Source organism: Coregonus lavaretus, assembly GCF_964263955.1.
Source record: "Coregonus lavaretus genome assembly, chromosome: 2".
NCBI lineage: Eukaryota > Metazoa > Chordata > Actinopteri > Salmoniformes > Salmonidae > Coregonus > Coregonus lavaretus.
The window spans coordinates 46013925-46040621 of NC_139989.1; the positions used below are offsets into that span (position 1 = coordinate 46013925).

Genomic DNA, 26697 nt, shown 5'->3' on the forward strand with positions numbered 1-26697 from the left:
GAACAGCAGCTCGACTGCCAAAGCAACAACACACCCCCTCCCAAACCATAGCTCATCTCATTCACCTCCAGACTGTACACACAAAGTGGTATCCTCTCTCCAGGGTAGCAGCAGCAGCCAGTCGGACCCAGACAGACACAGAAAGGCTGGGGAGTCCTGGGGGGGGGGGGGGGGGGGGGGGTTGGCAGTGTGTGAGGTGTCCATCATCTGGACAAGGAGAGTCCCCCAGGTTGGCAGCGCCCTTGTGCTTCTTCTAATGAACCTCTGCCTGTGGCACTCCATCACCGTGACAATGCCCACTAATGACCCCGTGTTGGGTGTGAGATGTCACAGCCCCCTCCCTCTCCATCACAGCCCTGCCGTCAACACAAACCTCTACCAACACTCCCTCTAGAGCCGTCCGTCACCCTCACTACAACGCCCACCTGGGACTAACAATAGCCCTGTGTGGCTGACTATGGCTATATCACACTGTAGCTGTGCAGCCCTCAGACACCATACAACCATCCTCAATCCTGTTCTCCTGAGTGGCGCAGTGGTCTAAGGCACTGCATCGCAGTGCTAACTGTGCCACTAGAGATCCTGGTTCGAATCCAGGCTCTGTTGCAGCCGGCTGCGACCGGGAGACTCATGGACGGCGCACAATTGGTCTAGGGTAGGGGAGGGAATGGCCGGCAGGGATGTAGCTCAGTTGATAGAGCATGGTGTTTGCAACGCCAGGGTTGTGGGTTTGATTCCCACGGCGGTCAGTATAAAAAAAAAAATGTATTCACTAACTGTAAGTCGCTCTGGATAAGAGTGTCTGCTAAAATGTAAATGTTAACCACTTATGCTATATAGTATCAATCTGAGTTGGACAGAACTGTACTTAAAATATAGTCACCCGTGCCTCTTGAATACCATTCTCCATAGTAGGCTATTTATACCAATCATGTGTATAGAATATCTGTTCATTGACAGATATAAGGTCAATATCTGAGGTTGAATTATAACCTGTATAATTATAATACTGTATAATCTCTTCTTCTCCCATGAAATGGCTGTCATTGGCTGTAAATCATTATAGATCTCTAATTGCTTATCACATCTGCAACTTCAAACAAGCAGCCATCTCCCAGAGTGAGCTTTGATGTGAGTAGTGTGTGTGTGCGTATGCAGCCGTTCTGACAGTTGTTGGAGTTTAACTCAAAGGGCATCTTCCAGCTCTTTTTATGTCAACACTTTAAGTGTGTTTAAAGAGATGACAGGATGAGATACTGTAGTACACTCTATAATACACTCTGTAGTACACTCTGTAGTAATACTCTGTAGTGTAGTACACTCTGTACTGTTGTACACTCTGTTGTACACTCTGTAATACACTCTGGACCAGTGTCATGTCAGTGATCAAAGCTGTGACAGGTTGGTTTACAGCGTTGTATTTACAGTTGATGATGATAACATAGGACTGGAGTAAAAACAGATGGGGAAAGGCAAAGTGTGAAGCTAATACATCTTCTGAGACCAGCTCTGCCCTCCCACTCTTACTGATCCATAGTCCTATCCACAGCCTCTGTGTTACTCCCTCTCCTCCTACACCTTATCCCTGTGTGTGAGGTTGCTGCTCCAGGAATCAATCATTCCTTTAATTTCAGTCAGCCTTATTACTGTTGGGAGCTCAGCAACTCAGCATCAAAGGCTGTTATGTGCTCTCCCATCTCCCAGTTCCTCTCTGCTCTCTTACTTAGGGTTTTAGAAAATAATTAAATAAGAATTATGTAGTATTATGTAGTAATCATCTCTAGTGCAGATATTGCAAACAGGCAGTTTTCCGGTCACCTCTGTGGAAGGTGTATAATAATATGACAGGACAACACCCAAAGGACTCAGTACATGGCAGAATACAGTAGTGTAGCAGTCTCTCCATGATAAGCCTCTGCACTGCTTTGATATATGACTGATCTAGGAGCTGGCATCACATCACACTCTCTCATCCACTGTCGCACAGCTAGGGAAATTGCAAATCAGTTCTGCGGTTTCGCCAAATATGTGTGGAATAACTTTTAATAATTGAGTTTAATTTATATGATTTGCTCAGATGAGCAGTTTTCTGGACTGCTACAGTAGGAGTAAAGTAACTATAACTCTCCTCTGTGTTCTTGTGTTGTAGACCCAACATGGACGAGGCAGAGAAGTACCAGCAGAGAGTGCAGGCTATAGCGGTGAGTCTCAGGGCTTTAGTTCCACCTTATGAATTTATTTGAACTTATGCATTGATAAAGACGCACAACAATGGTCAGAGCAGTGAGACATTTACTCTGCATCAAGTCAGTGATCTGTAAATAGTTACCCTTTTTTAACCTCACATTCTGCAGAAGTCAACACAATTAAAGGCATTCTAACATTAGGCATACAACACACACACAGAGCACATTGACATTTACTATACATTATGCTTATATGATGGATATTTGCCCCAGCCCTGTACATCCACACATATACATACACGTCACATGCCTGCTCTCCCCCAGGTCTGTCCATGTGTTTGAATAATTCAGTTGGGTTGTGCTGCATGGCGTTTGCTTCAGGGCCACTATTGACCTCATCAGCAGGGTTAAACACTACAGGGACCTTGAGCATTAGGAGACAGTAGAAATACACACACACACACACACACACACACACACACACACACACACACATACACACACACCATGCCTTCTCTCCATGCTTTATCCTGTCTTTCTTTGATGCAGTGGGGTCTAGCCAACTCCCACATGTTATGCCCCAACACAGTTCTTACTGAATTAGGTTAGACCAAAATCGTTTAAATTCTGATCTAAATTAGCCCTTCTGTTTAGCATAATCTAATTGCAGTTGCTGTTGAAAGGAGGGATGTCGGGGAAACTATTTGACAATTCCAAAGGGATAGTAGTGGTGGTTTCCGGTCTCATGCCTGGATTGGTGCTAATGTATGGGAGTGAGCCGCTCCTCCTTACGGAGCATGAATGTGCAGGATGTGTGATATGTGTGTTACTGTCAGACTAGCTCATGAAGATGGAGTGCTGGCATGCCCACGTGCTCCTAGCCTTGCCCCTTCATCTCCATTTCTCTGCACTTTGACCTTAAAGAACCAGCTGTTCCACAGGTCAACAGCAGATATGACTAAGGGGCTTGTCACTGTAATCTACTGTCACAGCTTTGTCACTCTCTTTCTCTTCTTCTCCCTTCACCAGGACAAGCGACGTAAGCAGCAGGAGGACGAGAAAGCAAGGAGAGAGATGGAGGAGGAGTGGCTGATGCAGGCCCAGCGCAAGGTCTGTCTGGATCTGTCTGTCTGTGCTTCCCTGTTGTCCTGTTGCCAGGGAGCCACATGGCTGGCAGCTGGTTCACATGCCCAGGGTGGAGCCCTCCTGTGTGATGATCAACACAATTAGCTCCATAACACCACCAGACAACATCCCCAACACCATGAGGCGTCCTGAGGCATACTGTTGAGCTCCACTCTATTCCTCTAAAACAGTATTTTCTTCCTTCTTCCTGTTCACCTCTCTTCTGCTCATAATCTTACCATGACCTCTGTAACTGAGTGAAACTGAAATGATGAGGTGGTTGTAGAGAAAGAGGGAGGGAGTGAGAGAACTGTGCATTGTGTTGATCTTTGTCAGTAACTCTCTCCTCCACTGGGACCACCAGCACTGATCCCATTAACTTCTTCACGTCTGATCAGTGGTGGAGTGGCTAGAACCGCTCCATCAACACATAACACTCAGGCAGCCGCCCACACAAACAGTCTACTCTACATTACTGGGTTTGCCTGAGGATGTGTGCTGTGCTGGTGGCACCAGACATACACATGGCAGAGGAATGAGAGTTGTCTGAAGCCACGGGGCTTCCTTCTTCCTCCTCAGTGTGAAGTGTGAGAACAGTCTCTTGTTCCCACTTGCCCAGCAGTTATGGCATTTACATTTTAATTTTTTTTGTCATTTAGCAGACGCTCTTATCCAGAGCGACTTACAGTTAGTGAATGCATACATGATTTTTTTGTTGTTGTTTTTTATACTGGCCCCCCCGTGGGAAACGAACCCACATCCCTGCCGGCCAAACCCTCCCCTACCTTGGACGATGCTGGACCAATTGTGCACCGCCCATGGGTCTCCCGGTCGCGGCCGGCTGCGACAGAGCCTGGACTCGAACCAGGATCTTTAGTGGCACAGCTAGCACTGCGATGCAGTGCCTTAGACCACTGCGCCACTCGGTATTCACAGCTCACTTCCCCTCCTGTCTTACATTATTAGCTGACCCTGAGCACAGTAAGAGACTAGCCCGCATGGAGCGGTCACATAAGTTCCATCCAAAAGGTTTTTGTCCTGGCAAATAGTTGTGAACAAGGCCCACTTAGTGTCACCACCACTCCAATATACTGTTGTGTCATTGTCACCACTGTCTGTCTGTTGTTGTGACTCGGCTTCCTCTCACACTTCCCACGTTGTTGTATGGCTAATTGATGAGGCTTGGAGCCAGGTAGGACTATGTTCACCCCTTGGCTTGGTGTTGTCATACCCGAGTTGGAATGACAGGAGGACCCCTCCTTAAAGTCACTCCTTTACTGTACCTCTGGGCTCTGGAAGGTTTCTACTTCAAAGGTTGAAAGGGAACTCACTGAGTCGCAGCCAATGCAGGTTGGTCCATTTACAAACACTCTCAAAATGTACATGGTCAGGTTGATTATTGTCAGTCTCAATCAGACCCCTTGTGATCAAGCCTTCACCCAGGTTCGAGGATGTGTGGCTCTCTGAGCCCTCCCTGTGAGGGAGCCGGAGTTGGGGGCAATTTCTCCCTCTCAGACAGACAACACCAGGCTCTTGGCCTCACTCATCTTGCTGGTGATCCAAAATGGCAGCCAGAGCTCTGTACCTAGCGGCTGTTTGTTTTGGTTACTGCATACTGGATGACCGTTTCAGTATTCATAGAGACAGAAGGCTTTTGTTGTTTTTTGCTTTTTCTGCTATGGGGAATTTGGGAGAATAGGCTTGTTTTGAAAGGATGAGCTGGCAGGTGGGGGAGCTGCATGCTGCGAGATATGGCTCAGAGCGTAGGCCGTTCCATGCATATGCTAACGGCACAGGACACAGCAGACCCTAGTCATAGTCACCAACCCTCTCTCTCTCTCCATCCCTCTCTCTCTCTCCATCCCTCTCACTCTCTCTCCATCCCTCTCGCTCACCCTCTCTCTCTCATCCCTCTCTCTCCCTCTCTCCATCCCTCTCCCTCTCTCCATCCGTCTCTCTCGCTCTCTCTCTCTCCATCCCTCTCTCTCTCTCTCCATCCCTCTCACTCACTCTCTCTCCATCCCTCTCTCTCTCCATATCTCTCCTCACAGCGGAAGTCCTTGAGAGACCAGTGGCTGAGTGAGAACCCTCAGCCTGCCCCTGAACGCAGTGCTGAGGACTACACAGAGGAGTGAGACACCCACGGCACACCCACACCCACACCCACACACACACACACACACACACACACACACACACACACACAAGCTATCACTACCCATGCCTGTTGGCTGAGGGAGTTAATATGCTCAGATGTTTATATATCTCTTACATAAAGCATTTGATACGTACCCTCCCCTGAACTGTAGTCATGTCTCTGCATGTATGAATTGTATGTGTGAATGAGTTTGTATGTTAATGTGTTGGTTTCATGTGTCATGGGGTGTTAAGGTCATCATTGTGTGTATGTATGTGTATTAGGTTGCCAACTGAAGAGGATATAGTGGAGGTCATTGAATCCACAAGCTACACAGTCACCAATGCCCAGAACCACAGCCAGGCAAGTGGAGAAAGCAGAGAAATTCTGAGAACCTGAAGTTCAATATGATTTCTAATATACTCAAATCAACTAAAATAACTCTGTTCCATATTAAATAGCTTATCAGATTTTCCCCAATATATACTGAACAAAAATGTAAACGCAACATAGAAAGTGAGCATTTCTCACAGGTGCACCTTGTGCTGGGGACAAGAAAAGGCCACTCTAAAATGTGCAGTTTTGTCACACAACACAATGCCACAGATGCCTCAAGTTTTGAGGGAGCATACAATTGGTATGCTGACTGCAAGAATGTCCACCAGAGCTGTTGCCGGATAATTGAATGTTCATTTCATCATAAGCCGCCTCCATCATCGTTTTAGAGAATTTGGTAGTACATTCAACCGGCCTCACAACCGCAGACCACGCGTAACCACGCCAGTCCAGGACCTCCACATCCGACTCGTCACCTGCAGGATCGTCTGAGGAGTATTTGAGGAGTATTAATGTCTGTAATAAAGCCCTTTTGTGAGGAAAAACTAATTCTGATTGGCTGGGCCTGGCTCCCCAGTGGGTGGACCTGGCTCCGAAGTGGGTGGGCCCCATTTGGGAAATCCATAGATTAGGGCCTAATTACTTTATTTCAATTGACGGATTTCCTTCTATGAACTGTAACTCAGTAAAATCTTTTGAAATTATTGCATGTTGTGTTTATATTTTTGTTCAGTATCCTTTTTTTTACCCCAATGGTCTGTTTAACTCAATAGTCTCAATGTTTTAACATCAATAACAGTTAATTCCGTTTGAAACTGTGTAATATAAATAACATCTACAGCAGTTCAACAGAGAATTAATATTCAGCAGACACCACTCTTCTCTATAGTAAAGTATCCACTTGGTCATACAGTTATGACCTTTTCAACAGATTTGTTTTTGCCTCCCTTTGGAAATCAAACCACATAAAGTTGCAAGTGCCAATCCCCTGTTAGTTGGAGTGTATGTAGTACGCTACCCTATGGAAAACTCTTAACTCTTTGACATTTAGTGACATTATAGCCCTACACATTAGGGGAGCCCTAAAGGGTGTCTATCTATTGACTGACAGGACATTGACCCCGTACCAACTGTGAACTCTACAGGAGAACATACACTGAGTGTACAAAACATTAGGAACATCTTCATCAGAACATCCTCAATTCGTCGGGCATGGACTAAAAGGGGTCAAAAGCATTCCACCAGTAGCGGTGCGTGGGTAAAATCCCTGGGGAAGCCAAGCCAGAAAAATGTCATATTAAAACGTATGTGTTGTGATAATTGCGTTGTTTGCTCTATAAGCTGTTAGTTCATATGCCTTGCTTCCGTGATATATATGTCACAATAGCTGATGTGGATGCGGTGTAGGAGTCAGGCGCAGGATACAGAGGCTCAGTCAAAACGACTTTACTCAGACTGAATAGAGAACAAAATCAAACGGCCTCGAAAACACAGGAGGCAAAACGATTACGCAACACAGTGCGTAAAATACTCGTTCCACAATAAGAACGTACAGGGACACCAACGGACAGGCGGACAATCACACACAACTGCAAACAAAACTAAAGGAAACTTATAGGTGACATAATCAATACATAAGACGAAACAGGTGCACCAACAAGACAAAACCAAACAAACATAGAGAACATCAAGCGGTAGCAGCTAGTACTCCGGGGATGACGAACGCCGAAGCCTGCCCGAACAAGGAGGAGGAGCAGTCTTGGCGGAATTCGTGACAGTACCCCCCCTTTGACGCGCGGCTCCAGCCGTGCGCTGACCCCGGCCTCGGGGACGGCCAGGAGGACGTGGAGCAGGGCGCGTAGGATGACTACGGTGGAACTCAGTCAGGAGGGATGGATCTAAAACGTCCCTCCTAGGCACCCAGCACCGTTCCTCCGGACCATACCCCTCCCACTCCACGAGATATTGTAGACCCCCCATCCGACGTCTCGAATCCACGATGGACCGGACTGAGTACGCCGGAGCCCCCTCGATGTCCAGTGGGGGCGGGGGAGTCTCTCTTATCTCACTGTCCTGGAGTGGACCAGCTACCACCGGCCTGAGGAGAGACACATGGAACGAGGGGTTAATGTGATAATCATTAGGCAGTTGTAACTTGTAGCATACCTCGTTCAGTCTCCTCGGGACTTTAAATGGCCCCACAAACCGCCGACCCAGCTTCCGGCAGGGCAGGCGAAGGGGCAGGTTTCGAGTCGAGAGCCAGACTCGATCTCCAAGTGCGTATACTGGACCCTCACTGCGGTGGAGATCGGCGCTCGCCTTCTGCCGACGGATGGCCCGCTGCAGATGGACGTGTGCAGCGTTCCACGTCTCCTCCGAGCGCCGAAACCACTCATCCACCGCAGGAGCCTCGATCTGGCTCTGATGCCATGGTGCCAGAACCGGCTGATACCCTAACACACACTGGAAAGGGGTCAGGTTAGTAGAGGAGTGGCGAAGAGAGTTCTGAGCCATCTCTGCCCAGGGGATATACCCCGACCACTCCTCCTGCCGGCCCTGGCAATATGATCTCAGAAACCTACCCACATCCTGGTTCACTCTCTCCACCTGCCCATTACTCTCAGGGTGGAACCCCGAGGTAAGGCAAACCGAGACCCCCAAACGTTCCATGAACGCCCTCCAGACTCTAGAGGTGAATTGGGGACCCCGATCAGACACTATATCCTCGGGAACCCCGTAGTGCCGGAAGACGTGGGTAAACAAAGCCTCAGCAGTCTGTAGGGCAGTAGGGAGACCCGGCATTGGGATGAGACGACAGGCCTTAGAGAACCGATCCACAACGACCAGAATAGTGGTATTCCCCTGAGAGGGGGGAAGGTCCGTTACAAAGTCCACCGAGAGGTGAGACCACGGCCGTTGTGGAACGGGCAGGGGTTGTAACTTCCCCCTGGGCAGGTGTCTAGGCGCCTTACACTGTGCGCACACCGAGCAGGAGGAGACATAAACCCTCACGTCCCTAGCCAATGTTGGCCACCAGTACTTAACACTAAGGCAGTGCACTGTCCGGCCAATACCCGGATGTCCAGAGGAGGGTGACGTATGAGCCCAATAAATTAGACGATCGTGGACCTCGAGCGGCACGTACGTCCGACCCACTGGACACTCTGGGGGAGTAGGGTCGGTGCGTAACGCCCGCTCAATTTCCGCATCGACCTCCCATACCACCGGTGTCACCAGACAAGACTCCGGCAGTATGGGAGTGGGCTCAATGGACCTCTCCTCTGTGTCATACCGCCTGGACAGGGCGTCTGCCTTACCGTTCTGGGACCCTGGGATGTAGGTTATCTTAAACACGAACCGGGTCAGAAACATGTTCCACCTAGCCTGACGAGGGTTCAATCTCCTAGCTGCCCGGATGTACTCCAGGTTACGGTGATCAGTCAGAATGAGAAAAGGGTGTTGAGCCCCCTCAAGCCAATGCCTCCACACCTTTAGAGCTTGAACCACGGCTAACAGCTCCCTGTCCCCTACGTCATAATTCCGTTCCGCCGGGCTGAGCTTCTTAGAATAAAAAGCGCAGGGACGGAGCTTAGGAGGCGTGCCTGAGCGTTGCGACAGCACTGCCCCAATACCGGCCTCTGACGCGTCCACCTCTACCTGGAACGGTAAAGCGGGGTCCGGATGCGCCAGCACCGGAGCCGAAGTGAACAGGTCCTTCAGTTTACCAAACGCCCTGTCCGCTTCAGCCGACCACTGCAAACGCACCGGGCCCCCCTTCAACAGGGAAGTGATGGGAGCTTCTACCTGTCCAAAACCCCGGATAAACCTCCGGTAGTAATTAGCAAAACCCCAAAACCGCTGCACCTCTTTAACGGTGGTTGGAGTCTGCCAATTATGCACGGCTGACACGCGGTCAACCTCCATCTTCACCCCTGACGCGGACAACCGATGACCCAAGAAGGAGATGGACTCCTGGAAAAACAGAAATTTCTCTGCCTTGACGTACAAGTCATGCTCCAACAGCCTACCCAACACTCGGCGCACCAGGGCTACATGCTCGGCTCGTGTAGAAGAGTACACTAAGATGTCGTCAATGTACACTACCACACCCTGCCCATGCAGGTCCTGGAAGATCTCGTCCACAAAGGATTGGAAGACCGAAGGAGCATTCATTAACCCGTATGGCATGACGAGATACTCATAATGACCCGAGGTGGTACTAAATGCTGTCTTCCATTCAGCTCCCTCCCTAATGCGCACCAAGTTGTAGGCGCTCCTGAGGTCCAGTTTTGTGAAGAAACGCGCTCCGCGTAATGATTCAGTCATAGTCGCAATCAGAGGAAGAGGGTAACTGTATTTAACAGTGATCTGATTGAGACTACGGTAATCAATACACGGGCGCAACCCTCCATCCTTCTTCTTCACAAAAAAGAAACTCGAGGACGCAGGGGAAGTGGAGGACCGTATGTATCCTTGTCTCAGGGACCCAGCTATGTATGTCTCCATAGCCGCCGTCTCCTCTTGAGACAGAGGATACACATGGCTCCGCGGGAGTGCCGCACCTGTCTGGAGATTTATCGCACAATCTCCCCGTCTATGATGTGGCAATCGCGTCGCCCTCGTCTTGCTGAACACGAGTGCCAAATCCTCATACTCAGGGGGAATGTGCATTGCGGGCACTTGGTTCGGACTCTCCACCGTGGTCGCCCCAACGGAAACACCTAAACATCGCCCAACACACTGGTCAGACCACTCCTTGAGAGCCCTCTGTTGCCACGAAATGGTGGGGTCATGGGTGATTAACCAAGGAAGCCCCAGCACCACGGGATACGCAGGAGAGTCGATCAGGTACAACTGAATGATCTCCTCATGACCCCCCTGCGTCTTCATCTTTAGTGGCGCTGTGACCTCCCTAATCAACCCAGATCCCAACGGGCGGCTATCTAGGGCATGGACAGGGAAGGGTGCATCAACGGGCAGGAGGGGAATCCCTAACTTAATACAACATTTCCGATCAATAAAGTTCCCAGCTGCGCCTGAATCGACTAGCGCCTTATGCTGGGAATGAGATGCAACCTGAGGAAATACCACAGGTATACACAAGTGAACAACAGAGAGCTCTGGGTGAGTGGGGCGCCTACTCACCTGGAATGACTCTCCAGTGCGTGACCTGTTGCCCCGACCCCCTCCCCAGCACCTAGCCGCAGTGTGTCCTCCACGGCCACAGTTGGTGCAGGGGACGGCCCCCCTCGGGCTCTCTCTCCTCCTCTCTCTAGCGCCAGCACCCCCGAGCTCCATAGGGCTAGGCTCGGAGATGCTGGGGGATGGAATGGACGGCCCCAACTCGGGACGTCCGCGGGTGGCCAGCAGGGTATCCAGACGGATGGACATGTCCACCAGCTGGTCGAAGGATAGAGTGGTGTCCCTGCAGGCCAGCTCTCGTCGAACGTCCTCACGTAGGCTACACCGATAGTGATCGATGAGGGCCCTCTCATTCCACCGCGCATCCGCCGCTAGAGTCCGGAAATCCAGGGCGAACTCCTGTGCGCTCCTCTTCCCCTGTCGGAGGTGGAACAGACGCTCCCCCGCCGCTTTACCCTCAGGAGGGTGATCGAACACAGCCCTGAAGCGGTGGGAGAACTCTGCGTAGCTGATGGTGGCGGCGTCTATTCCCCTCCATTCGGCGTTGGCCCACTCCAACGCCTTGCCGGAGAGACAGGAGATGAGGGCGGAAACGCTCTCGTATCCCGAGGGCGCCGGGTGTATGGTGGCCAGGTAGAGTTCCACCTGAAGGAGGAACCCCTGACACCCGGCTGCGGTGCTATCATACGCCCTCGGGAGCGAGAGCCGAATCCCACTGGACTCCGTAGCTGGTCTGGTGGGGCTGGCCGATGGTGGTGGTAAGGTAGGAGGAGGTGTGGGCACGCCTCCTCTTTCCCATCGGCGCAGGGTGTTCATCACCTCTTGCATGGCGGAGCCGAGTTGCTGGATCCTGGCCTCCTGGCAGCTGACCCGATCCTCCAGCGACTCGGTCGCCGCCGCTGCTCCTGCTGACTCCATGGTATTGGTGTGTGATTCTGTCACAATAGCTGATGTGGATGCGGTGTAGGAGTCAGGCGCAGGACACAGAGGCTCAGTCAAAACGACTTTACTCAGACTGAATAGAGAACAAAATCAAACGGCCTCGAAAACACAGGAGGCAAAACGATTACGCAACTGTCAGCGGGTGCTGTAGGTGGGTGTGGTGTGGGAATCAGGCGCAGGACGCAGAAGATAAGTCCAAAAGACTTTAGTAATGCACACTCAAAACACGATCCAACAGCCCGGAGGCGAGAAAATGCGCACACAGGCGTAAACAAAAGGGCGCACTAAACATGTGCGAAAAATACTCTCCTACACAAAGGAGGCAAGCTACAATAGCGCACTGTAAATAGTAGCGCACCAACACGACAGCGAAAACAATCACACACAACACCTGACAAACACAACGAGAACTTATAGGACACTAATGACGCTAAACGACAACAGGTGTACATAATCCAGACAAAACCAAACGAACATAGAAACATACAACGGTGGCAGCTAGTATTCCGGAGACGACGAACGCCGAAGCCTGCCCGAGCAAGGAAGAGAGGCAGCCTCGGCCGAAACCGTGACAGTACCCCCCCCTTGACGCGCGGCTCCAGACGTGCGCCGACTCCGGCCTCGGGGACGACCAGGAGGACGCGGAGCAGGGCGCGTCGGGTGACTACGGTGGAATTCCGTCAGGAGAGACGGGTCCAAAATGTCTCTCCTCGGCACCCAGCACCGTTCCTCCGGGCCGTACCCCTCCCACTCCACCAGATATTGGAGACCCCCCATCCGACGTCTCGAATCCAAGATGGACCGCACGGAGTACGCCGGTGCCCCCTCGATGTCCAATGGGGGCGGAGGAGTCTCCTTGATCTCATTTTCCTGGAGTGGGCCAGCTACCACCGGCCTGAGAAGAGACACATGGAACGAGGGGTTAATACTTTTATACTCAATAGGTAGTTGTAATCTGTAACACACCTCGTTCAATCTTCTCAGGACTTTAAACGGCCCCACAAACCGCCGACCCAGTTTCCGACAGGGCAGGCGGAGGGGCAGGTTTCTGGTAGAGAGCCAGACTCGATCACCAGGTGCGTACACCGGTCCCTCACTGCGGTGGAGATCGGCGCTCGCCTTTTGACGACGGAGGGCCCGCTGCAGGTGGACGTGTGCAGCGTTCCACGTCTCCTCCGAGCGCCGCACCCACTCATCCACCGCAGGAGCCTCGATCTGGCTCTGCTGCCAAGGTGCCAGAACCGGCTGGTAACCTAACACACATTGGAAAGGGGTTAGGTTAGTGGAGGAATGGCGTAGGGAATTCTGGGCCATTTCTGCCCAGGGAACGTACCGTGCCCACTCCTACGGCCGGTCCTGGCAGTATGATCTAAGAAACCTACCCACATCCTGGTTCACACGTTCCACCTGCCCATTACTCTCCGGATGGTAACCCGAGGTGAGGCTCACCGAGACCCCCAACCGCTCCATAAAGGCTCTCCAGACTCTGGAGGTGAATTGGGGACCTCGATCAGACACAATATCCTCGGGTACCCCGTAGTGCCGGAAAACATGGGTGAATAGAGCTTTGGCGGTCTGTAGGGCAGTAGGAAGGCCCGGCATAGGGAGCAAACGACAGGCCTTAGAGAACCGGTCCACAACGACCAGTATAGTAGTATTCCCCTGTGAGGGAGGAAGGTCAGTGATGAAGTCCACCGAGAGGTGAGACCATGGTCGTTGTGGAACGGGCAGGGGTAGTAACTTACCCCTAGGCAGATGTCTAGGCGCCTTACACTGGGCGCACACCGAGCAGGAGGAGACATAAACCCTCACATCCCTCGCCAACGTGGGCCACCAGTACTTAGCACTAAGGCAGTGCACTGTCCGGCCTATACCAGGATGTCCAGAGGAGGGTGACGTGTGAGCCCAATAGATCAATCGATCCCGAACCTCGAGCGGAACGTACGTCCGACCCTCCGGGCATTGAGGAGGACTAGGGTCGGTGCGCAACGCCCGCTCGAGTTCAGCATCGACCTCCCACACTACCGGTGCCACCAGACAAGACTCCGGCAGTATGGGAGTGGGCTCCACGGACCTCTCCTCCGTGTCATACCGCCGAGACAGTGCGTCTGCCTTACCGTTCTGTGACCCAGGGATGTACGTGATCTTAAATACGAACCGGGTCAAAAACATATTCCACCGCGCCTGGCGAGGGTTCAGTCTCCTAGCTGCCCGGATGTACTCCAGGTTACGGTGGTCAGTCAAAATGAGGAAAGGGTGTTGAGCCCCCTCAAGCCAGTGCCTCCACACCTTTAGGGCCTGTACCACGGCTAACAGCTCCCTGTCCCCTACGTCATAATTTCGCTCCGCCGGACTGAGCTTTTTGGAATAAAAAGCACAGGGGCGGAGTTTAGGTGGCGTGCCGGACCGTTGCGAAAGCACGGCTCCTATACCGGCCTCTGACGCGTCCACCTCTACCTGAAATTGTAAAGAGGGATCCGGATGCGCCAGCACCGGAGCCGAGGTAAACAGGTCCTTCAGCCTCCCAAAAGCCCTGTCCGCCTCGGCAGACCACTGCAAACGCACCGGACCCCCCTTCAAAAGAGACGTTATGGGAGCTGCCACCTGTCCAAAACCCCGGATAAACCTCCGGTAGTAATTCGCAAACCCCAAAAACTGCTGCACCTCCTTCACAGTGGTTGGCGTTTGCCAATTACGCACGGCTGACACCTGGTCAACCTCCATCTTCACCCCTGACGCAGACAACTGATAACCCAAAAAGGAGATCGACTACTGGAAAAACAGACACTTCTCTGCCTTGACATACAGGTCGTGCTCCAACAGCCTCCTCAACACTCGGCGCACCAGAGCCACATGCTCGACTCGGGTAGACGAGTACACGAGAATGTCATCTATGTACACGACCACCCCCTGCCCCTGCATGTCCCTGAAGATCTCATCCACGAATGATTGGAAAACTGAAGGAGCGTTCATCAACCCGTATGGCATGACAAGATACTCGTAATGGCCCGAGGTGGTACTAAAGGCTGTCTTCCATTCATCGCCCTCCCTAATGCGCACCAAGTTGTACGCGCTCCTGAGATCTAATTTAGTGAAAAAACGCGCCCCGTGCAATGACTCCGTCATGGTCGCAATCAGAGGAAGTGGATAACTGTACTTCACCGTGATCTGATTGAGACTACGGTAATCAATGCACGGGCGTAACCCTCCATCCTTTTTCTTCACAAAAAAGAAACTCGAGGACGCAGGGGAAGTGGATGGCCGTATGTATCCTTGTCTCAGAGATTCGTCTATGTAAGTCTCCATAGCTCTCTTCTCCTCCTGAGACAGAGGATACACATGGCTCCGTGGGAGCGCAGCTCCTGCCTGGAGGTCTATCGCACAATCTCCCTGCCTATGGGGAGGCAACTGCGTCGCCCTCGACTTACTGAACACAATAGCCAAATCCTCATACTCAGGGGGAACGTGCAATGCGGGCACCTGGTTTGGACTCTCCACCGAGGTAGCCCCTACGGAAACGCCTAAACATCGACCCACACACTGGGCAGACCACTCCATCAGAGCCCTCTCCTGCCACGAAATAGACGGGTTATGGATACTCAACCAGGGCATGCCCAGCACCACCGGATACGCAGGCGAGTCGATCAGAAATAGCTGGATCATCTCCTTATGACCCCCCTGCGCACACATCCTAAGTGGCGCCGTGACCTCCCTGATCAAGCCCGATCCCAACGGACGGCTATCTAGGGCATGAACGGGGAATGGGACGTCAACAGGAAGAAGGGGAATCCCTAATTCTAAACAAAATGTCCTATCAACAAAATTCCCAGCCGTGCCTGAATCTACCAGCGCCTTATGCTGGGAATGAGGTGCTACCTGTGGAAAATGCACAGGTATACAGAAGTGCGCAACAGAGAGCTCTGGGTGAGTGGGGCGCCTACTCACCTGGAAGGACTCCCCAGTGCGGGGCCTGTCGTCTTCTCCCCTAGGAGGCCATCCCCAGCACCTAGCCGCGGTGTGTCCTCCACGGCCACAGTTGGTGCAGGAGACGGGCCCCCTCGTACTCCGACCCCTCCTCTCTCTAGCGCCAGCGCCCCCAAGCTCCATAGGGCTCGGCTCGGAGGCGCTGGAGGGTGAAATGGACGGACCCCCCTCGGAACGTCCGCGGGTAGCCAGCAGGGTGTCCAGCCTGATGGACATGTCGACTAACTGGTCGAAAGAGAGACTGGTGTCCCTACAGGCCAGCTCCCGATGGACGTCCTCTCGTAGACTACAGCGGTAGTGATCGATGAGGGCCCGCTCATTCCACCCTGCATCCGCCGCTAGAGTACGGAATTCTAACGCGAACTCCTGGGCGCTCCTCCTCCCCTGCCGGAGGCAGAACAGACGCTCCCCAGCCGCTTTCCCCTCCGGTGGATGGTCAAACACCGCCCTGAAGCGGCGGGAGAACTCAGCGTATGTGATGGTGGTAGCGTCTATCCTCCTCCACTCGGCGTTGGCCCATTCCAACGCCTTGCCGGTAAGGCAGGAGATGAGGGCGGACACGCTCTCGTGTCCCGAGGGCGCCGGGTGCACGGTGGCCAGGTATAGCTCCACCTGGAGAAGGAAGCCCTGACACCCGGCAGCGGTCCCATCGTAGGCCCTCGGGAGCGAGAGTCGAATTCCCCTGGGTTCCGGAGCGGGAATGGGCTGACTGGCTGATGGTGATGGCAGGGGAGGTGGAGTTGGGGGTGTCCCTCGGGTCTCCCAGCGTTGAAGTGTGTTAATAACATCCTGCAGGGCGGTCCCGATCCGAAGGATCTGGTCATTCTGCTCCCGGACCCGATCCTCCAAAGTCTCCTGTGCTGCTGCGGCTCCTGCTGATTCCATTCTGAATGGTGTGTGATTCTGTCAGCGGGTGCTGTAGGTGGGTGTGGTGTGGGAATCAGGCGCAGGACGCAGAAGATAAGTCCAAAAGACTTTAGTAATGCACACTCAAAACACGATCCAACAGCCCGGAGGCGAGAGAATGCGCACACAGGCGTAAACAAAAGGGCGCACTAAACATGTGCGAAAAATACTCTCCTACACAAAGGAGGCAAGCTACAATAGCGCACTGTAAATAGTAGCGCACCAACACGACAGCGAAAACAATCACACACAACACCTGACAAACACAACGAGAACTTATAGGACACTAATGACGCTAAACGACAACAGGTGTACATAATCCAGACAAAACCAAACGAACATAGAAACATACAACGGTGGCAGCTAGTATTCCGGAGACGATGAACGCCGAAGCCTGCCCGAGCAAGGAAGAGAGGCAGCCTCGGCCGAAACCGTGACAGCAACACAGTGCGTAAAATACTCGTTCCACAATAAGAACGTACAGGGACACCAACGGACAGGCGGACAATCACACACAACTGCAAACAAAACTAAAGGAAACTTATAGGTGACATAATCAATACATAAGACGAAACAGGTGCACCAACAAGACAAAACCAAACAAACATAGAGAACATCAAGCGGTAGCAGCTAGTACTCCGGGGACAACGAACGCCGAAGCCTGCCCGAACAAGGAGGAGGAGCAGTCTCGGCGGAATTCGTGACAATATATGCCTAAGGCCGAGACAATAAGAAGACACAGTGGCAGAATAAATTCAATCACACCTTTGTTTCATCACAAAACCGGAGAGCAACATCTGTCCGGTGGAGTCCACAAAGCATATTGCATGTAACAAACAGTTACATGACTTACAGCATGGTCAAGCAAGTTAATGTTTCCGACATTTTCGGACTACTAAACAACTGTTGATTTAGAACACCGGAGTGTTACTGCAAGTCGCAAATAAAACAGGAGCTGCCTCCACTATTCCAGTACCATTTCAACTTCAACATTTCAACATCAAATCACCTATGCTTAGTCTAATACAGTAACAACTAAAAGATACCAAAAACAATTTAGTTCAATCAATGTACGCTAAACATGATGTGGCTGCCCATGGTACTGATGTGTGTGTGTGTGTGTGTGCATAAGTGGAAAAAAAACATGTTGACTCGCCCTACTTGTAGAGAAACGCAATTCTCCTCTCTTTCATGTTGCAGAAACAGTCTACGACTTGTCATACAGTACACACTTTTAGTTTTTGTTGTCCTAGGCTACCTGGCTAAAATGTTTGCTCGCTAGCCAACTTCCTTTCATAGGCAATGATGTGCCAGCTAGTTAACGTTAGTCTACTACAGTGCCTTGCAAAAGTATTCATCCCCCTTGGCGTTTTTGCTATTATGTTGCATTACAACCTGTAATTTAAATTGATTTTTATTTGGATTTCATGTAATGGACATACACAAAATAGTCAAAATGTGTAGGGTGAAATGAAAAAAATAACTTGTTTCAAAAAAGTCTAAAACATTAATAACGGAAAAGTGGTACGTGCATATGTATTCACCCCCTTTGCTATGAAGCCCCTAAATAAGATCTGGTGCAACCTATTACCTTCAGAAGTCACATAATTAGTTAAATAAAGTCCACCTGTGTGCAATCTAAGTGTCACATGATCTCAGTATATATACACCTGTTCTGAAAAGCCCCAGAGTCTGCAACACCACTAAGCAAGGGGCACCACCAAGCAAGCGGCACCATGAAGACCAAGGAGCTCTCCAAACAGGTCAGGGACAAAGTTGTGGAGAAGTACAGATCAGTGTTGGGTTATAAAAAAATATCCGGAACTTTGAACATCCCACGGAGCACCATTAAATCCATTATAAAAAAATGGAAAGAATATGGCATCACAACAAACCTGCCAAGAGAGGGCCACCCACCAAAACTCATGGACCAGGCAAGGAGGGCATTAATCAGAGAGGCAACAAAGAGACCAAAGATAACCCTGAAGGAGCTGCAAAGCTCCACAGCGGAGATTGGAGTATCTGTCCATAGGACCACTTTAAGCCGTATACTCCACAGACCTGGGCTTTACGAAAGAGTGGCCAGAAAAAAAGCCATTGCTTAAAGAAAAAAATAAGCAAACAAGGCATGTGGTAGACTCCCCAAACATATGGAAGAAGGTACTCTGGTCAGATGAGACTAAAATTGGTGGTGGCAGCATCATGCTGTGGGGATGTTTTTCATCGGCAGGGACTGGAAAACTGGTCGGAATTGAAGGAATGATGGATGGCGCTAAATACAGGGAAATTCTTGAGGGAAACCTATTTCAGTCTTCCAGAGATTTAAGACTGGGACAGAGGTTCACCTTCCAGCAGGACAATGACCCTAAGCATACTTCTAAAGCAACACTTGAGTGGTTTAAGGGGAAACATTTAAATGTCTTGGAATGGCCTAGCCCAGACTACAATCCAATTGAGAATCTGTGGTATGATTTAAAGATTGCTGTACACCAGCGGAACCCATCCAACTTGAAGGAGTTGGAGCAGTTTTGCCTTGAAGAATGGGCAAAAATCCCAGTGGCTAGATGTGCCAAGCTTATAGAGACATACCCCAATAGACTTGCAGCTGTAATTGCTGCAAAAGGTGGCTCTACAATGTATTGACTTGGGGGGGGTGAATAGTTATGCACGCTCAAGTTTTCTGTTTTTTTGTCTTATTTCTTGTTTGTTTCACAATAAAAAAATATTTTGCATCTTCAAAGTGGTGGGCATGTTGTGTAAATCAAATGATACAAACCCCCAAAAAATCCATTTAAATTCCAGGTTGTAAGGCAACAAAATAGGAAAAATGCCAAGGGGGGTGAATACTTTCCCAAGCCGCTGTACATCTAGCTACATATTGAACTTCCATCCTTTCAGGCCAGAGGCACAATGTATGAATTTATGGTTGGATCAAAATTGCCGTTATAATCATTGTCCAGTATGGACAATTAAGTAAAACCACATGTCCAAATCCCTATCTCCATCCATGGCTTATTTAGAAAAGGTGACATCAATAAGGGATCATAGCTTTCATCTGGATTCACCTAGTCAGTCTGTCATGGAAAAAGCAGGTGTTCCTAATGTTTTGTACACTTAGTGTATATAATATATTGGTCCATTACGTGAACTTTTACATTCAGGTTCATGTATGGTCCATATTTAGCTCACACTTGGTAAGGACAGTCAGTGTGGTATTCATCTCTAACGCTTCTCTAATGATTACTGTAACATATTTATGGCAGTGCGCCGGGCCTGGGAGAGATCAGGGATGAAGAGTAAAGTGTTTGGGGGAGACAGTGACTGTAGGACCGATTGGACCTGGGGTTCCACTTAAAATGGTCTCCTCTGTTTCCCCATAGGCTGACATTGAAGAGGGTGGGATACAAGGTAAGCTTCACCTACATGGTCCTTTATCCCTAGGCCTGGATATCTCTTTCATTCTCACTTTCTCTTAGATCATCCTGCATGTGACTGTTCTTTCATCTCTTTCTGACTGACACTAATGTAATCAGTGTGACAGAATGAAGCCACAGCTGTGATTGTTTTATCATTTGTATGATATAACTCAAACGCATGATTGTCGCACAGCACATTAGCCTTTGTATATGGAAAGATGCAGTACAATGGTTTTGTATTAGCTCACTGTATCTTTATCCTTTAGACATCATCAAAGCTGCTGGGAGTCAGATCCCTGGGCCAATAATGGAGAGGGTTCTCCGTGAGAATGGACTGGAACGTCGATCAGGTACTGTACGGAGAGGATTCCACCACAGAAATGTGATAGTGCTCATCATCATCATCCACACCATTGATTTGGGACAGGCCCAGTCATAGTGAAAATCTATACATACCTTCGCTATGAGGGAAACCATATTTCTCTCCATATTTTTCTCAATATGTGTGTATTTACTGAGTGGAGGGACCTTGACTTCCTGTTCCTGTGGCTGGGTTTTGCCTCCAGGGTAAGGCTTAACGATGTGGCTGGCTGGGGTGAAGGGCTGGAGCAGAATGCAGGCGATAGTTATATTTAGCCCACTTTGTTTCTTTTGGTACATTTCTGATGCATGCTGGGGGCTATGGAGAGTGGAAAGTGTACTGGGTTGTACACTGTGAGGCTGCACATTGACCCTGTGTTGTTTACTCATGTTGTGCAGGCTGACATTAGCAAAGAGGGCTCTGACATATGCCACAAAAATGTGCCTCCTTGCCCTTCACCTTCTGGTAATGTAGGCCTTGCTTTAGGGGAAAGGCTATATTGATAGCATTTGAGTAGTGGTATGGGGAGAATATAACATTAATATTTTATGTTTATGTAGCCCAGGTAATCCATGCTCTGACCATGATTCCAAATATAGTGACTTGACTGTTATATTGCCCTGGATAATTTCTCCCTCCTCTGTGTTGCAGTGCTGGGGATGGTTGCGGTGCAGGTGGAGAGGGATTCAAAGACAGGGGTCACCAAGGTCAGGTCTGTGGTGCCCATGTCTGGAGCACCCGGGGCCTTGGGGGAGACAGTGTTCAATGACAGCAGGAAGAGCGTCCACCACGTCGGCGGGGAAGAGGGGCAGCCTTCTGTTGAGGAGCTGGGACAGATCCTCAGTGTCATCAACGATGTTGGGATGCAAGTTCTGCTGGATGAGGTCCCAGTTGTACCACAACAGAAGGCAGAGGAGGAGATAAAGGTTGGTGGTGGGATGGAAGAGGAAGTGGACAATGTGGAGGACCCTGCCACACCAACAACCCTGGGCTACAAAGAGGAAGAGGATGAGGTTGTGGGGCATGGGGATGATGAGATGGATGAGGAGATAGGAGTAGGTCAGGTAGACCTTGTCGAGGACGCTGTCACACTGACCTTCCTGGGCTACACTGAGGTAAAGGCAGAGAGCGAGGGTCTGGGCCATGAGGATGATCGAGAGTTGGTGAAGGTGGAGCGGGTGATCATTTCTGACGCGGGTGAGGAGGAGATTGTTCTTCAGTCTCCGGTTCTTGGGTCTGAGACTGAACCCTTCCTGGGCTACACTGAGCAAGAGGTTGAGGCTGTGGGGCATGAGGATGATGAGGAGGACATGAGTGGATTGGTGGACTTTGTGGAAGGCTCTGTCCCACCTGCCATCCTGGGCTACACTCAGGAAGAGGTTGAGGATCTGGGACATGAGGATGATCCCCCCAGACCAAACCCACGCTACAGAGCAGAGGAAACAGGAAAGAGGGCATTCAAACACAAGACCAAGTGCTGCTCTATCATGTGATGCTGCACACACTGGCGAAAAAATTACACAGTATCTCTCTCTCTCTCTCTCTCTCTCGTCCCCCCCTCTATTTCTCTAACCTATGCCCCTCATGATGAATGGTCATCAGTAAAGCTGGTCCGGTTGTAAAATTACACAGTATCTCTCTCTCTCTCTCTCTCTCTCTCTCTCTCTCTCTCTCTCTCTCTCTCTCTCTCCTCTCTCTCTCTCTCTCTCTCTCTCCTCTCCCTCTCTCCTCTCTCTCTCTCTCTCTCTCTCTCTCTCTCTCTCTCTCTCTCTCTCTCCTCTCTCTCTCTCTCTCTCTCTCTCTCTCTCTCTCTCTCTCTCTCTCTCTCTCTCCTCTCTCTCTCTCTCTCTCTCTCTCTCTCTCTCTCTCTCTCTCTCTCTCTCTCTCTCTCTCTCTCTCTCTCTCTCTCTCTCTCTCTCTCTCTCTCTCTCTCTCTCGTCCCCCCCTCTATTTCTCTAACCTATGCCACTCATGATGAATGGTCATCAGTAAAGCTGGTCCGGTGGTAACAGACAACAGTAACTTCCTTCTGGACTGGAAGTTTGAACACACTCACAACTGGAAGGAGGTTAATACAGCTATAAAGATGATACCAGGTGTGGTAGAGACAGGTCTGTTTGTGGGGATGACAGAGAGCGGGTGTACTTTGGGATGGAGGATGGTAGTGTTCGTATCAGAGACCCCCCAGTCAACTGACCAGAGCCCTGCTCCAGCACTACCTGGAACCAACCACCATCAACCATCTCATCTCAACCACAAGTGCCCTAATATTCTATCTCTGCCTGATCTGACGGACTCCGACTGTGATTGGTGTAAAAATAGTCACCTGTAGTTTTGCCTCACACAGACACAACGTCACCTCAACATCTGTCTCTCATCATGGCATGTACAGACTCTAAGTCCCAAATGGCACTCCCTTTGTCCAAGGCAGATAGACCCATGGGGCTCTGGTCAAAGGGAGTGTAGTATGTAGGGATTAGGGTGCCATTTGGGACTGTCTTAAAGAATGTCACTGTCATAAACATCCAACCTGCATTGACTCACTGTGGCCGTAGCTGCTAAACCTGCATTGACTCACTGTGGCTGTAGCTAAAACTGCATTGACTCACTGTGGCTGTAGCTAAAACTGCATTGACTCACTATGGCCGTAGTAGCTAACAGGGTGTAGTAACATCAGTCAGTGGTGTGTTTTCTGTTTTCTGTTATCTTTAGATAAACAGAGAGCTCTGGTGGAGTTGAACAAACCAGTCTGGCAGCAGCGGTACAGTCCAAAGACTAAACCTCCTGAATGGTACCCTATCCCCTTTATAGCGCAATAGTTTTGACCCTATGGGGCACACTGACACCAATGGGCCCTTGTCAAACGTAGTGCACTAGAATAGGGATTATGGTGCCATTTTGACCACTAGCCTGAACATCTGCTCTGTTTCTACTGAGAACTGTCTTAACTGGTGTTGTCTGTGTCCCAGATCTCTCTCTAGTAGCCTGGTCCCAGATCTGTCTCTAGTTGCCTGGTCCCAGATCTGTCTGGATGGCCCAAACAGACTTTCTCTCAGGCTGTGTCTCTGTTTGTCTAGTTGTTGCACATCGTTTCCGTTCATTGCTCAAGCCAGCCTTGTGGCATTCTCTTACCTAATACCAAAGTTGCAGGGTCTGGATTCACAAAACATTTCTTAAGGTTTTCAAAATCCAGACTCAATGCATGGCTCACCTAGTCTCAACCTGCTTCCAAACAGCAGTACAGGGGAAGGGGGGGGGATAATGCACCAAATGTAACTATTGAACGGCCATGCATGTCCCCATCTGTAGCCTATTGGCTGTCTTGACTGAGTCTGCTTCTGGCACTAATAACATCCCTTCTCCTTCTATAGCAGCTCCATTATTGGTCACTTAGCAGAATGTTACAGTTTAGCACCAGCTCTATGTCTAACTATCTATACCTTTCAGTGCCAATACGACTGTGATGACAATTTGTAAGTCGCTCTGGATAAGAGCGTCTGCTAAATGACGAAAATGTAAATGTAAAAATGTCTGTATGCTTGGCCTAAATCTACAACATTGTCTAAAATGCACAGGGTGTGCTCCAGAGAACCGTGCCTTTGCTCCTCATCTAAAATGTCACTGGTATCCTCTGAGACTACAGTACCACATGGCTTGTGTCATGGAGTGTTTACTGTAATCCTCCGCTCTTCAAACAGCTCTGTGAACAGACTCCAGTGTGACTGTTACTAAGCCCTTCTGCCTTCTGCTGGACACAGTTAAGTAATGCAACTAGGTTTTACTGCCAGAATCCCAGCAGCACTCATCTCACACTCCTCCTCTGCCTTTGGGATTTGTTGTATCAGCCAGAAAAAAGTACTCAGCATTATGTCCTCTAGGAATGCACCAAAGATGAAGAATGAAACAACCACTGATCTGTTTCTTTTTGGAAATAGATTTTTAAATATTAATCTCAGAAGTTCCTGATGTGCCTATTTCAATTTCAATTGCAACTAACCCTTTTGTTCTCTACTTTTAGAGTGTCCTCTACTTTTAGTGTCCTCATCAGTAATCAAATTGGTTATGAATATGATACTGTATTCCATCAGTGACCAAAACAATCTGTTAAAGAAGGGTTGGTTGCCATTACATCTATTCAGTGCGATTTGTATGTGTAAGTGTTTGATAGTTGAATTTCGATTTAGCCATGTCTGTTAAAAAAACTGGAATTTGTTTGTGATTTTCAAAACAAAATATATTTAATATTCTTACGATTTATGTTTGACTCTTTCTTTCCTTTTGATGAACAGTACCAACATTCCTTTCAGGACTTTCATGTATAGGACTCTGTATTGCAAATTAGCTAAGGTTACATACCATTAAAGACATGCACCGGAACTTTGGCGACTACAAAGTATTTTTTTTTACCTCCCGCTTTGGGCTGGATGTGTCAATGTGTAGTTCATACATACTTAATATATGAGCAGAATTACTGTCTTACCTCAATTAGCCATCAAATCCCTAGTTTAAAAGAGAGACTATTTGGAAGCTGTGCTGCGCCACTTTCCCTCAAATTTTCCCCACGTGGGCCAGCCCTGTAGCAATTCGAGTTGTAGCCAATGAGCTTAAGCCCCTTTGCCGTTTGAGTGACAGGCAGTCTCACCTCTCACGGGTCTCAGCAGCCTAGCAGCATCATTCAGACAGAAGCCTGGACACAGCCACAACACTGCAAACAGGTGGGTCTCTTTCTTATTATTCATTTTACAGTACCTTGCCGTATTCTGATATTATACTGTTAGTTACCAATGTTTTGTCATTAATAGCACTCACAGATGCATATGATTAATTTACATTTAATTTCCATAACCCATTCAGTTTTCATAAACTAATAATAATGGTTTTGATCAGTATGGCTGTAATTATTGATCACAAAGTAACAACTCATACTCTTTGAAACAAGTATCTAGCTTTGCTTTAATATAGATTTATACAGCCTACAGTTTATTCCCACAAAAATGCTTTAAATATTTGAGATTTAAGGATATTTGATATTTCAGAAGGTAATATGTATAATTAGTTGTGGTTTTCAAGGACGAGCTTGTATTTGTATCACTGAGAAATGTTTGGCTGACTTCCCCTTTATGGAGGAGATGGAAACTAAGCTATAAGCTCATTAAATATCATTAATATGTTGTGTTGCTATGCTATCACTTCATACATAGCGCGGCTGGCGTGTTGATAATCCAGGGCTGGAGTATGGCTATAAGCCTGAGGGTAAATATAGACATTTAAATCTCACCTGCACCTGAGGTGACTATAGATGTAGGAATTTAATTTAATCACTCTTGTTGCTGAGAATTTTCCTGCTCGGCAGGAAATGCAAACTTTGTATTAAAGTTTTTAAAAGGCTTCTAAAGTTGGTCATTTCCACTTTTAAATTTCAGACTTGATTTGCCCTAACAAAACATTTATCAACCTCTACAAAAATGACCATTAATTATAATCAACACAATAATTCACATTTCCTGTTGCTGCAGGATTATATTTCTGTTGTAGGAAACTGTTTTAAAATAAAGATCCTACATCTGTAGATTACATGGGAGTATTTGTAATTAGACACGCTGACAGACAGAACTGCACAACCTCAATGACAAGGCATGAGTTCTGATCAGTTTCCCATTATGCATAGTAAAACATCTGGAGTCATTTTAACAGGTATGGTGTCTGGAGACATTCATGCAAATGACATACAGTAAACATGAATTTTCATAAAGTGGTTCACTGGTTCTCACAGATAGAGATTTCAAAATTGGCAGGAGTTTAAATGAGTATGTTGTCAAGACTGAAAGTGAAGTCAAAGGCTGAAAGTGATATGGCTCTGAAGGAGAAGGCTGTGAAGGAGGGGGTCCCTTAGCAGATACATAGTGGATGTGCCAGACAGTGAAAAGCTGATTACTCTTCCCCCTGGTAAGCAGAACTCTCCTCAGGTCAACTGCATCACCATTGTAGTGTCAGCTAGTAAATATGTCAGGTGAGAGAGAACAGAATGCACTACTACTTTCAGATAATATGCTTAATTTTAGAGCTTAACATATTTTTCAGATTGTGAGACTGAAACCAGACAGTGAAAGGAGAAAAATTAAATATTAAAAGGTGTGAAGTTCAAGTTACGGAATTATACCC

The 26697-nt window shown here is 49.0% G+C and overlaps 1 protein-coding gene across 3 annotated transcripts in view; it reads left to right on the plus strand.

Moving 5' to 3' along the window:
• LOC311100696 (uncharacterized protein) overlaps window positions 1-22137 on the plus strand; it is a 45949-nt gene extending 23812 nt beyond the window's left edge. The window contains exons 2-9 of one of the 3 annotated variants that reach the window (XM_084141653.1): window positions 1067-1131; window positions 2150-2201; window positions 3216-3296; window positions 5363-5442; window positions 5733-5811; window positions 20139-20166; window positions 20441-20524; window positions 21187-22137. In XM_084141653.1, the coding sequence (XP_083997779.1) occupies window positions 2157-2201; window positions 3216-3296; window positions 5363-5442; window positions 5733-5811; window positions 20139-20166; window positions 20441-20524; window positions 21187-22028 (1239 nt within the window). In that variant the 5' untranslated portion in view covers window positions 1067-1131; window positions 2150-2156 and the 3' untranslated portion in view covers window positions 22029-22137. The remainder of the gene's footprint in view (window positions 1-1066; window positions 1132-2149; window positions 2202-3215; window positions 3297-5362; window positions 5443-5732; window positions 5812-20138; window positions 20167-20440; window positions 20525-21186) is intronic. The other 2 variants (XM_084141652.1, XM_084141654.1) reach the window with 2 other exon arrangements.
• Window positions 22138-26697: the final 4560 nt, after the last annotated feature.